Genomic DNA, 13,225 nt, shown 5'->3' with positions numbered 1-13,225 from the left:
ACCGTGCACTGTAACATGACTGCCTCCCACCCTATCGGCCGGGTCCTCAAGCATGTTGAAGTCTCCCCCGACACACCAATGTGCGGCCTCTGGCAATGCATCCGTAACCTAGGTCCAGAACTCTGCTCAGGCACTAGCATGGTTGGGTGCATAGACATTGAGCACGCCAAAGAGCTCATCATGCGTCCTTAGAATGACATACTGTGCTCTACCAGGCACAATGATCCCGCGATCCACAATGACCTGCCGCCATACATCCGCAATGACCATACATACTCCTCCCTGCCCACCCAAAGGGCCAAATCCTGCAGACCAAAAGGTGTCCCATCTACCACGCATCACCGAACCATATCTCCGGATCCTGCTCTCACCCAAATGGTGCTCCTGCATCAACAGAATATCAATACTGCCCCCAACCAGGCATCTCTGAAGCTCCTGCCTCAAGCAACCACGATAACGTATATAATGTGCGCCACCAAGGCCCTGTACATTCCATGAGATGATCCTCATGGATGACCTACTGAGGTGGATGCTGTCTCAGCCGTACGGCGGGCCTTCGCAAGCGGCTTGGATGGAGAATAGTCCCCATCCGAGCGGCTACGAATCTGCCCACCCGGTGTACTGCAAGAATCTCGGATCAGGCGCCAGTGGCTGTGTCCCATGGCGACTACCTCCCACTCAGACAGAGCACCCTCGTCTATGCATACATATCCAGGGTCGCATGCTAAGTCTGCCACAATGCGAACGACCAAATGTCGAATCCCTGAGGCATCCACACTCCCGGGATCAATGAAAAAATGAGCCAACTCCCATAGTCGGCCTATCACATCTGTCACCTCCAGATCGCTCACATGGTGAGAAAACTCAACTGCCTGAGTCTTCAAAGTGCTAAGAGCGAGCTCCAGTGTCCACTCCCGGTCGCAAGGGCCACAGAGAGGGAATGAGAAGGCCACCGCTGAATCAAGTGCCTCCTCCCCGCGAGCCGGAGGTATCACTACATGAACTCGGATGGGTGCTGGCTCATGGGGGCCCTCTGCTCCAAAAAGCCATGTGAAGGAGTAATCAAAAGCCTCCGAGCGCTGTCTAGTGTCGAGACGACTCAGCCGACTGCGGATAGAGGATACCCGTGAAGCCCGAATCGGCATGGTAAGTCTCCTCTGCGGTGCTCGAGCAAGGTCGGTGCTCAGAGCCCTCCGGACTGCAGGTGAACGCCAGGGGACTGCCAGGGCCTCCCGAGGAGCTGAGGCGAGCGGGGGGGGGGAGGAGGGGGGGGAGGAGGGGGTGGGGAAGGAGCTGCTGCCGAAACCGGAACGGGGACGGGAGGAGGCGAAGGAGGAAGCGAGGCGGGAGGGGGGGGTGGGGGTGGGGGTGGGGGCGAAGGAGGGAGTGCTGGCATCTCCTAGTCCTCAATCGGCGCTGGGGTCTCCTCCTGGAGGGGAGCAAAGCTGTTCCTCACGGGAACCCAGTGATGCCGAGTCTGTGGTTGCTGCTGCATCGATCTCTGGGCGTGCTGCTGGGGTTGTCTCCCTCGACGGCGCCCCTGTCCAGGCTGCCACTCCGAGGTCTCTGTGGGCTGAGCAGGTGTCCCGGAGGCTGCCTGCCGAGCCGCATCTGTAGGCGGGCCATCAGGAGCCTGCTGCTGCGGTGCAGGTCGGGGTCTCCTGCGAGGGCAGGCCTTGGCCAGGTGGCCGACCTGTCTGCAAATAAAGCACTGGTTCGGGAGCCCCGAAAACTCCACTCTCTGATCAATCCATCCCCCCCCTATCCTAGGTAGCTGAATGACCTTCGGAAGGGAGGAGATGTCAGGAACCAAGACTCTGACCGAAGGTAGCCCAACTGCTCTAGCCACCACTGAGGCTGCAGTGGGGCCAGTCTCGAGCACCGAGCCCACCAGTGCTCCTAGCCCTCGAAAGGAGCGGAAGGTACTCACGACGGAGTCCAGGGAAGCAAACAGTAACATGGAAAAGGCGCTCTCCCTGCTCGGCCGCTACGGAGTCAAAGCCATGCTGCCAAGGTCTGAAGAATGCCCGAGCGCCCCTGATGTCAAGGGGACTCATGGCAAGGACCTGGGCCACGCTCTGGGCAGTCTCGAACTCGATCTGGTAGTGTCCACGGCCCAGAAGCTGAACGTCTAGGATCTTGCCCACGTCTGCAAGAAGGCGAGCCTAAAGAAGATCCTGGATCTCCCCTCTGCTGGGGCAAGTGCCGACTATACGGCAGATGGTGGAATGTGCCTGGAGGCGTTCCACCTCTGCGGCGAGGCTCGCTTCCTCTTCTGGCGAAAGAGAAAGCCTGATGGGGGTATCCTCAAGGGCGGTCGAGGAGGCTACAGAAGAGTCCCTCTGAGGTGGGGCGGGAGGAGCCTCCATCAGAGTCTGAAGCTGTGGCGAAGGCGGAGCGAATGCGATACCTGCAAGAACCAAGCTGCACACGAAGGGCGGAGAGGGAAGGCGGAAGGATTAAAAAAAGGAAGAACCCCCAGGGGGCAGAAAAACCAGCAAGAAGGGGAGGGGGGGTAAGGCGGCGAAGAAAAAAAACCCCCTGGGGGGGGGGGGGGGGGGGGGGGGGGCGGGAGCAGCACGAAAGGAGAGGCGGGGGGAGAGAGAGGGCTGGCGGAGGGGGGGGGGGGGGACGGGGCGCTGAAGAGGTGAGGGGGGCACGATGGCGAGCTGAAGGGGGGCGGGCAGCGCGAGAGAGGGCGAGAAGGCGAGATGAAAGGGGGGGGGGGGGCACGATGGCTTCATTTGTGGATGCACGAGACAATGTGCATTGGAATAAAGCCATGCAGGATGAGCTTGATTCTATTAAAAGGAATCAAACATGGGATTTGGTTGATCTGCCCAAAGGCAAGAAAGCCATTGGTACTAAGTGGGTCTATAAGTTGAAAAGACATGCAGATGGATCCATTGACAGGTACAAAGCCGTCTAGTTGCAAAGGGCTATGCACAGAAGAAGGGCATTGATTATGAGGAGACATTTGCTCCTACATCCCGTATGTCGACACTTAGGTGTCATTGCATTGGCTGCACATCGTGGTTGGGTTGTTCACCAGTTGGACATCAAGACTGCTTTCCTACATGGGACCTCGAGGAGGAAGTTTATGTACATCAGCCCATAGGTTTTGCAGAACATGGTCATGAAGGGAAAGTATGCAGACTGAAAAACATACTAGGGTCAACATTGCCAGTTCCCACACCTTGTATACCATGCAATCCTGCTGATCCTCCCATGTTTCCAAACATACCACTATGCATACCGGGCTGCATGTCCCCATACATGTTTCCTTGCATCTGGGCTACATGTCCCCATACATATTCCCTTGCATTCTGGGCTGCTGCATACCACCATACATGTTTGCCTTGCATACCAGGCTGAAAATTAGCTCCAAAATTCCCCTTGCATTCCCATGCCTCCCTAAAGGTAACCCCCATAGATTGGAACACGGAACCACCGCCAAAATAGCCTGGATGCATAGATTGCTGCGGAATAGGTGGCTGTCCGAAAAGGAACTCTCTAAGTTTGCACCATAAGTGTTCTGCATGTTAGAAAACTGTCCAAAAGCAGGATCGTGTGGGAAGGCACCACTATTGCCCTGAGGTGGGTTCCTAGAACGCACCTTCTTCTTCTTCTTCTTCTTAGGCTCAAAAGGGGCTCTCATAAATTCAGCAAACTTCTCACTTTGTGTGAGTTTCATAAGCACATCCACTGCCCCTGCCAAATGGGCTTTGAATTGGGCATCATCTTCCTCTTTACTTGGCATATCTTCTGGCTACGTTACATCCTCATAACGTGCATCTTCTGCAACCTGCTCTCCTGTAAGTACATCCTCAGATTCGGTCCTCTCAGGAGTGGTCTCCTGCTCTTCCTCATCATCATAGTCATAGTCATCCTCACAGTCTGACATCTTGCTGAAATTTTCAGCAACGACTTTCCTCGAGACAACGACGAGCTCACCCCCTTAAAAAAGTTGGTGATGGTCCCGGCAACGGAACCTTGAAACCGGCCTCTAGTAGAAACCAAAGTGCGGTAGACTAGCAGTCACCCAAACACAGTTGTAGTCTAGCAATAAAGACAAATGTATGGGAGCTAGAGTGCTCCTACACAAAAAGAACAGCGACACCTGTTGGCCTCAAAGCTTGACGTCCCTTTCGGTATTTCTTTATTCAAATTCAATGGGAGAATTTAAATGAGTACATCATGGCCATTCATGGCTTGTATGTTTGCATGTCCAATTTGCCAATCCTCTAGACCTCTTAGCATAGAGGTTACACACAGCCTTGTGCCCCAAAAACACCACACTATTATTCACCTCTAATCAGCCAAGATATTGCATCCATGAGGCCTTGAAAACGCATCTACCTGGCCCATGCACATAGCCAAAAACTCAGCCATGAAACAGTCCGTAAACTCTTCCAAATCAGTCGAAAAACTTGCCCTGTTTCCACCCTCCAAAACTGCCAAACCCTTCCTCTCACAAAGGGCTAGAGAAACAACTCCGAAACAGTCACGAGCCAGTGAAAAGAGAGACTCGGTTAGGCACTTCCTGCAGACCCACTTGCTCGCAAAGAGAGAGAGAAACTTACTGTCCTTGTGTTGCTTTCCCCTAGAGAAAGAAAGAGAGAGAAACCTGTCAGTTGTGCACTTCTGTGACCACCAGCAAACTGCCCGCCTGCATGCATCGAGGAGAGAGAGAGAGAGAGAGAGAGAGAGAGAGCAGTTCAGTCCTTGTGCTTGCAGCCAGCCAATAGCCAAAAAGCAAAGGGAGTTCTGTCCAGTCCACGCTTCTTTGCAGTGCAACCGACTTCAGCCAAAGAGAGAGAGAGAGAGCTCCCACGTGCAGCCGACTATGTGCCCAAGGAGAGAAAACAGCTATACGCCTGTCTGCTGCCCCGCCCTTCACAAAAGCATGAGAGAGAAAAACACCGTATGCTGCAGCCCTGTGCGCCCAACTGAACAGATCCTCTTTTCCACGAAAAAGCCCGCTCCCCCTAGAATTGCATGGGCTCTTTTAAAAAAAAGCCATGATTCTCTTTAAAAAGAGTATTCTTTTATTTTAAAAGGTTTTTAACCCTTCGTCTCCTTGTCCCCTCCACACATGGGGTTGTTTAAATACCTTGTCCCCTCCACACATGGGGTTGTTTAAATAAAACCTTTGCCCCAAGTATGAACCTTAAACATATATCTTGCTCACCGACCACCATGCTCACACTTATACTGCACAAATTCACAAGGTCATGACACCATGTCCTTGGCTCAGTCCCTTCTTGTAACACTTTTAGCCACCAATTCAAGGCGGCATCCTTCAAATGCATACGAACCATACGAAACTTGGACTTTTCGGAGAAGTCCTTGCCTCCAAAAGCGGGATCGAATTGCTTGACAAAAGATAAGGCTTTTTGAGTGTCCCGCTTTCCGTAAAAAGCATCGAACTTGATGGTCCTCTCTCCCAGCTTGAAGTTCACTTTGCCGCTTGTTGAAGACTCATTTGCCTTCCTTTCTCTTACTTGACCCGAAGATGCAACATCCGAGAGGGCAGGCCTAGGGATAGCCTCCCTGTCTCCTCCACGAGGAAAAGACCGGGTAGCTCTAGATCCTTCTGCAATGGTGACTTCTTTAGCACGAAGATAAGCTTTAGTAGCTTCAACTCCTTCGGCTTCGGTGGCTCGATCCTTGATGAAATCTTCAAACATTTGGGCCCTTCTGAAACCGGACGGGGGCTCGGATCGATGGACAGACACTTCAGATGCCAAACAAAGATGTGCAAATGCAGCGGAAATGACCATAAACTATGCTAAAAGAAACTCAACACTGAGCCGAAACAGCCAACCCCCGTAGGAACAACTTTATTGATTGAGAAGCTTTACAAAATACCAAGGTGCGGGTGTGAACAACACCAAATCTTTCCACAATCTTCCTCAACAAACCCTTGCACAGGAATCAAAGCACAATCTTGTTTCTCCAAAAACAGTCCCTGATTTGGCCCAACTGTTGTACCATTGTACATCCTGAGCCAAAAAGAGAGAGGAGTCCCGCCTCGCCACTGTACCACTGTACGGCCTGCCACAGTACTTCGACAAGTCCACAATCCACAAAGATCTCCCAAGATCTGTGCAAAGATAGTTCAAAAACAGCCGTCAAAATTGTCCTCAAAATCTGGTCCAAATCTGCCCTCAATGCTGGCTGGTTCCACTTCACACGTGTGGCTTGTACTATCCCTGTGTACGACTGTACAGACAGGCCCTGTTGGCGGCAACAGGTAGTAGATGCAAACGCGGCTCCTCCCCTTTGGTCATTGTAGCTTATGAGCTCCTCAAGGAACTTCCCATGGCGATCCTCCGGCAATGCTTTGGGCAAGTAAGCATCTCGGGCTTCAAGTAGCTACACGTTGGTGAGAAGGGCGGGTGATTTGTAAGCCGGATGCAATAATGCAGCAAGACCATGGATAGGTCTTCGCATCCACTTCCATCTCTTCTCCACAATGGCCAACATACCATCACGCTTCTCCTCATCAATGGAAGGAGAAGCACGCAACTCTGCTATGGCCTCTCTCATGAAGTGAACGAGAAGGCCCATGGTGGCTCCCTCCATGTCCGTCATCCACAATACCCTATAGAAGGGCATGACCGCAATGCGGACCGACTGCCAAAACTCCTCCTTTAGGCAAAGCCGTTGCATGGCTTTGGCCTCTGCCGATTCTCACTCATCCCACTCATTCCACATTGTGGAGACCACTGTTTGGCAAAGGAAGGATTTCACATCGTGTAGGCGCTCCAAGAGGAGCCACATGTAGGCAAAGCGTGTAGATGAAGGCTTCTTCAATTCCAACTTGCTATGTTCACGGAACATGGCAAGCACCTTCACCTTTGTGGTAAGAAGGTGACAATAGAGATAGCTTCGGTCATTACTTCCTTCATCCACACTAACTTGCCCATATCCTCCATGAGCAAGTCAATGCAATGGGAGGCACAAGGCGTCCATACTATGGAGGGATAGTCTTCCTCGAGCAATTTTTCCATCTGACAGCAATTTGAAGCGTTATCGGTGATGACTTGCACCACGTTCTCCGATCCAACCTACATGTCACAATGCACATGAATGGATGCAATGAGCATATGCCGTATGAGACTTAGTCATGACATAGCCACATATCATATATACTAAAGCCTAAACTTTAAACTTTAAAGACTTGAGTGCAATTTGAAACTTACCTCCATGATGGCTTGCTTAATATGGCGAAATATGAATGCACCCAATGTTTTCCTCCCCGCCTTTCCAGAATCCACGCCCCGCACAAAGTATGTACCAAGAGGGCAAAAGACAAGTATGTTGATGATGCCTCTCTTCTTCCGGTCACTCCATCCGTCGGAGAGGATGCTACACCCATACTTGGACCATGCCACCCGCACCAGATTGAGAGATCTATCGATTCTCTCTCTCTCATCCACAAGCCACTTCGTGCGCATGTCATGATAGGAGATGCCGGTCCATCCTTCACACAGGCCCACATTTGCAATGGCTTTCACCATTGACTTCCATTGATCTACCTTGAGCACATGGAATGAGAGATTGCACTCAATAATGATGCGTGCAATCTCCATATCCGCTAGCCGTTGCCGTTCTCGGAGATGTGATAGAGAAGAAGAGAACCCCCCGGTGGCTTGGGCTAGAGTGGCTTGCCTCATGGGAGACTCAAGCCTTGGTCTCTTTGAGGAGACGTAGGCGGCACCGGCGGAAGCCGCACCGATGGAGGCGGCGGGGGAGGGCAAGGAAATGACCTCATCATCCGTCCTTGAGCTTCTACCACTATCATGGTGAGCACCCAATCCACCCTTGATCTTGTTGAAGATCTCATCAGATATAGCAAGGGGGACTTCCTTGCATGGCGCAACTTGCCCCCCCCCCCCCCCCCAGCTTTCCAAGATGTTGGAGAAGCCTAGTAACTCCACTTGTGTATTGTTTGCCACAATACTTACAAGTCCACCTATATGACTTGGACTTTCCATCGGCTTTCTCTACATGGATAGCATGCACATTGAAGGCTTCATTCTTCTCCCTCGTCATTGTAATAGAGAGAGAGAAGTTAGAAGATTTAAGAGATGGATAGGCTTGAGAGAGAGAGAGAGAGAGAGAGAGAGAAATGAAATGAAATGAAATGTTATATTAACGTCTTCAAAAGGCCATAATGACCTATGAGACCAAAAGTTACATCATGGTGGATCTGATACAATGTCTGGATAAAAAAACCCAAAAAAAGAAAAATAAAGATGATACTACTGGCACCTAGAAAATGAAACTGGAATTGGAATATAGTGAGGGGAGGGTACGCTATGGAGGTGAGTGGAATATAGTGAGGGGATACAATAGAGAGAGAGAGAGAGAGAGAGAGAGAGAGAGAGAGAGGCTTGAGAAAATGAGAGAGTGAGGCTTGAGTCCTTGAGGCTTGAGTCTTGACTCTTGAGAGAGAGAGAGAGAGGCTTGAGAGATGGCCTATGGGAGAGAGAGTGGCTTGAAAGTTTAGAGTTGAGAGAGAGAGAGAGAGAGAGAGAGATGGCCCATGGCCCATGGCAATGAGGGTCCTTTATATAGGCACATGGCCCAGCCCTAAAAGTAGGTGCAATCCTTAGGTAAGGATACAAAGAAAGAAGGTGATAAGTCTAAAAAGAAGGGCAAATCCAATAACCTCCTGCTAATATCTATATTACTGTGTGAGTAAACGCTACAACTTACAAAAGATTGTTTATTACTAAAACTGTAAACCTAAGAAATTGCAGAAAAATACCCAAGTTGGTGAAATGCAGATGCTTTTCCCAAACGCTGACTGACTTTGCTGCTACCTGCCTTGTAATGCACACTTGAGAGCTCTTGTTGAACTGCTTGACTAGAAGAGGGAGGAGAAGGGCCTATTTAAAGGGCAACCCCACCCCCCCTCCAAAACCAAAATCTGCTAGTCAGCTGGTTAGTTAACTTCCCAAGTTACTGCCAACATGCCCCACCTACTGCGAACCCAACCAGTCCAACCTGTTTACGCCGGTCCGGCACCATTGTCTGTTGTTTAGCACCCAGCTGCTGCCGTCCAACATCCACCAGCTGCTGTCCGGTGCCCAGCTGCTCTATCCGGCGCCCATGGGCAGCCCATCCCTGATGGAGGCTGCCCAGCCTGGGCTCTGCAAATCCACACATGCGCCACAATGTAGCTACAACCTGCCTTGGGCATCCTGCTGCCCCTGCTATGTGTCCCACTGTTAAAAACCACAGAAAGCAAAGTTGGCTACCACACCTACCAAGCTACAGTTACAAAGGTGGAAGTGCATGCTTGTGGCAATAGTGCAAAAATACATGAAATGAAATGATAGTTAGCCAATTGAAGACTGGAGCCAAACCTGATCAATGGAAGTGCATGCTTGTGGCAATAGTGCAAAAATACATGAAATGAAATGATAGTTAGCCAATTGAAGACTGGAGCCAAACCTGATCAATAACTTAATGCTTCATAGGCATCCCTCTGAGATACGCTTGCAACTTGATAAATGCTCCATGAGTATGCCTCCTTTGACGAATGCTTTAAGGGGACCGAACTCTGCAATACAATAAAGTTGATCAATGCTTATGCTTCTGAATCCAATACAAACAAGAAAAGGAGCACATTGAAGGCAGCTCCTGGGCCATGCCAGATAGGCGATGCACTTTTCTTCCCACTTAAATCCCTGGCCCCTTCTTGTCTAGCGGCAAAGGTGGAAACTTTTGGCACTATCAACCCCCCGTGTGGCTCCTCTCTCCCGCTCAGATGTACTCTCCCTCTGAAAGTGACCAGTGCCCCTCACCTTCTCTTCAGTCATTACATCCACATGAGGGCTTTAATCTAAGTCTTCCTTATATTTTTCACTTTACTAGAAAAAGATTCTAGTTTTAATGGGAAAAAGTGTAGCTTCATTAGGAAATAAAATCTTGAACCTACCTGATTTTTGATAGGACATCAATACAGTTGGAACACAGCCATGCGTGAACAATCAGAAGTCCAAATTGTTGTCACACCAAAAGCAAAGTCTGCCTTCACTGTGTAAGTAAAGCACATGAAGGAGCCAATTTTGTTGCTAAAACAGGACCTGTGTCTCTTCCAATTGATTTGCCACTATGCTACACATGCATCCTCTTCAGAATGCAATTGGTAGCCAGAAAAATCTTCATGCATTGCCCCGTCAACCGATGCATCTAAGCTGTCATCAGGCTCTGACTTTACATGCTTTTCCCTCATCATCCTCATCACATTTATTGCATCATCCCCCCTCCCGACTGTGGCATAAATATTTGAAAGCATCACATAAGGTGATGGATTTCCAGGATCTATTTTAAACACCTTCTCTGCAATACGTTGCCCTCGCACAAAATCAAGTAGGTTCCTGCAGGCTCCAAGCAAGGTCATCAATGAAGTCACAGTCGGTTCGACTAACATGGTATTGAGCATCTCCTCTGACTCTTCCAAGCGCCCTGCTCTCCCAAGGAGGTCGATCATACAGTTGTAATGATCGACAACAGGGGTGATGCCATACCACTTTTTCATCGTATCGAAATGGTGGCAAGCCTCATCCACTAGACCCACATGGCTACATGCAGAGAGAACACTGATAAAAGTGACACCGGTTGGCTTTATCCTTTGCTGTCGCATGAGATTGAAGAGCTCCAGAGCTTCCTCGCCTTGACCATTCTGGGAAAAGGCTGTTATCAATGCATTCCAAATAACCACATCGTGCTCAGGCATGCTGTCAAATACCCTCCTCGCCTCTGTCAAACTGCCACACTTACCATATAAGCTTATGAGAGCACTTCCCACAACCTGATCTGGTTGAAATCCCCTGCTCTTAAAAAGTTCATGCAGCCGCTTGCCTTCAGACAGGGCACCCTGGCTAGCACACACACAAAGGACACTCGTGAAGGTTAGCCTGTCTGGAGCTATCCCTTCCCCTTGCATCTCTTCAAAAAGTCGGAGAGCATCCTTGTCTTTCCCATGCTGTGCATACACGCCAATTACAGTATTCCAAGACACCGAGTTCTTCACTGCTGGCATTTCCTCAAAAATGGCATGCATAGAATCCAAGCTGCCACACTTGCCATACATGTTCAAGAGTGCATTATCTATATGGAGATCTGCTTTGACATCGGTACCTGCAATGTAAGCATGAATCATCTTTCCTTCCCTTAAGGCTGCTTGATTTGCACATGCCGACAAAACATTCACAAAGGTGGCCCTATCAGTCATAACACCTTCCTGCTGCATTTGGTAAAAAATTTGAAGAGCACCTTCCACCTGCCCGTGCTCAGCACAAGCTGCAATCATGGCATTCCAGGAGACAATGTCATGCTCAAACATTTTGTAAAAGGTCTTCCAAGCATCCTCCACACAGCCAATCTTTCCATATAGATTGACAAGGGCATTTCCCACAGCAACATCCAATGCAAAGCCGCTGCAGGATATGCGAGCATGCATCTGCTTGCCCTCTGCCAGCACCAGTTGAATGGCACATCCAGAGAGAATACTCGAAAGTATGTACTTGTTTGACACCATTCCTTCTTGCAGCATTTGTTCAAACAGTTGAATAGCGCTCCGCACCTGAGCATTCTGAGCATAAGCTGCAATCATAGCGCTCCATACAACCTCATCCCTGCGTGTCATTCTGTTGAATACCCTTCCTGCATACTCCACACTAGCACATTTGCCATACATGTTGATGAGAGCGGTTTGAACCATCATGTCCAACTCGACCTCGCTGCCTATGATACTGCCATGCAGCTGCGTGCCTCCTGCCAAGGCCATCTCGCTGCCACATACGTCGAGAATGTGTATGATGGTGACCTTGCTAGGCATGACTCCTTGTTGTTGCATATGGTGAAACAGCTGGAGAGCATCCCTACCTTGGCTGTTCTGGAAACAAGATGCTATCATGACATTCCATGCTACGGCATCCAGCTCAGTCATGCTGTCAAATATCCATCTTGCATAATCTGCACTGCTACACTTGTTGTACATATTGATTAAAGCCGTGTTGGTGGCAATGTCAGAACAGAATGTAGTGCCTAGAAAGCGGGCATGCATCCGTTTGCCTTCCGATAAAGCCAGCTGGTTGGTACATGCACAGAAGATGCTGATGAAGATACGCTTATTGGGAACAACCCCTTCCTGATGCATCTGTTCAAAAGTTTGTAATGCATGGTGGGCGGAGTCATGTCGGGCGAAGGCGCGCATGATGAGGGTAAAGGCAAACTCATCACGCACAAGCAAGCTGTTAAATACATCATGGGCATGGTCTAGAGCTCCACAGTCACTGTACATTAGGACAAGGAGGCTCCCAAGATACAAGTCTTGCTGCAGTCCTCTTTTGATGATATGGTTATGGACACGCTTGCCATCTAGCAAAGCTTCTGTCTTTCTGCAGTAACGCAAGAGTGAAGTGTACGTACTGATGTCCACCTCGAAGCCCGGATGATCAAGCCGATCTAGGGTTTCCTTCAAGTGGGCATGATCTTCTGTGTTTCTGTTCTTCCCACGAGGGTGTCCTGCGAGGGAGAAGTCCCTTTTGAGTGATCGCTGGTTTTCTGCAAAGGAGGCAAACAGGCGCGCATTTTTGCATACAAACTGTTCCATGAGATTGCTTTTCTGCTGCAAGGTTTTGACCGGTGCCAATGATCGGCAAGCACAAGGCAGGGGCCGCAGGGACCCCTGCACCTTGCCTTTGTGCATACCAGACCATTCGACAAATGCTGATACTGATGCTGATGATGCTGTTGGTGCTCCGCTAGACTCTTAGAATAAACAGTTGATGCCCCCTACAGACAGCATTACTATACCTGTGCAAAGATAGATCATCCTTATTTAATTCAGTGTGCATAATATATTCACAAAGATAGATCATCCTTATTTAATTCAGTGTGCATAATATATTCACAACCTTTCATTAAGTGTGCATTAATTCCAGTGACGTGGCATCAATTAATGCAAAACTAAGGCTAAAATACGCAATAAGCGCCCAGCTCTCCCAGCTCCGTCCTCCCCCAGCTCTCTCACCAGCACCCTTCCCCAACTCTCTCGCTGTCCTTCCCTACGCCCTCCCTCCAGCGCTCCTCAATCTTTCCTTGCGTGCTCCCCTCAGCTCTCGCTTTCTCTCTCTCTTCCTCTCTCCCTCGTTCTATCTCAAGAACACTACTCACAAAAGGAGGAGGATAGGGAGCGCTA

The 13,225-nt window shown here is 49.8% G+C and overlaps 1 protein-coding gene across 7 annotated transcripts in view; it reads right to left on the bottom strand.

Moving 5' to 3' along the window:
* Positions 1 to 12,861, bottom strand: part of LOC147623550 (pentatricopeptide repeat-containing protein At5g27110-like) — a 33,717-nt gene extending 20,856 nt beyond the window's left edge. For 5 of the 7 annotated variants that reach the window (XM_086820090.1, XM_086820092.1, XM_086820094.1 and 2 more), the window contains exons 1-2: positions 9,956 to 12,861; positions 9,469 to 9,577 (exon numbers count right to left, since the gene is read on the bottom strand). In XM_086820090.1, coding sequence (XP_086676216.1) covers positions 10,130 to 12,733 — 2,604 coding nt within the window. In that variant the 5' untranslated portion in view covers positions 12,734 to 12,861 and the 3' untranslated portion in view covers positions 9,469 to 9,577; positions 9,956 to 10,129. Of the gene's footprint in view, positions 1 to 8,671; positions 9,240 to 9,468; positions 9,578 to 9,955 lie in introns of those variants that run through there. The other 2 variants (XM_086820088.1, XM_086820087.1) reach the window with 2 other exon arrangements.
* Positions 12,862 to 13,225: the final 364 nt, after the last annotated feature.

The sequence above is a fragment of the Cibotium barometz genome, chromosome 26, assembly GCF_041138505.1.
Source record: "Cibotium barometz isolate CiBa-2024 chromosome 26, ASM4113850v1, whole genome shotgun sequence".
In the NCBI taxonomy this organism is placed as follows: Eukaryota; Viridiplantae; Streptophyta; class Polypodiopsida; order Cyatheales; family Cibotiaceae; genus Cibotium; species Cibotium barometz.
Note: the sequence above shows the minus strand (reverse complement) of the source record. Positions and strands in the feature narration are given on the sequence as shown.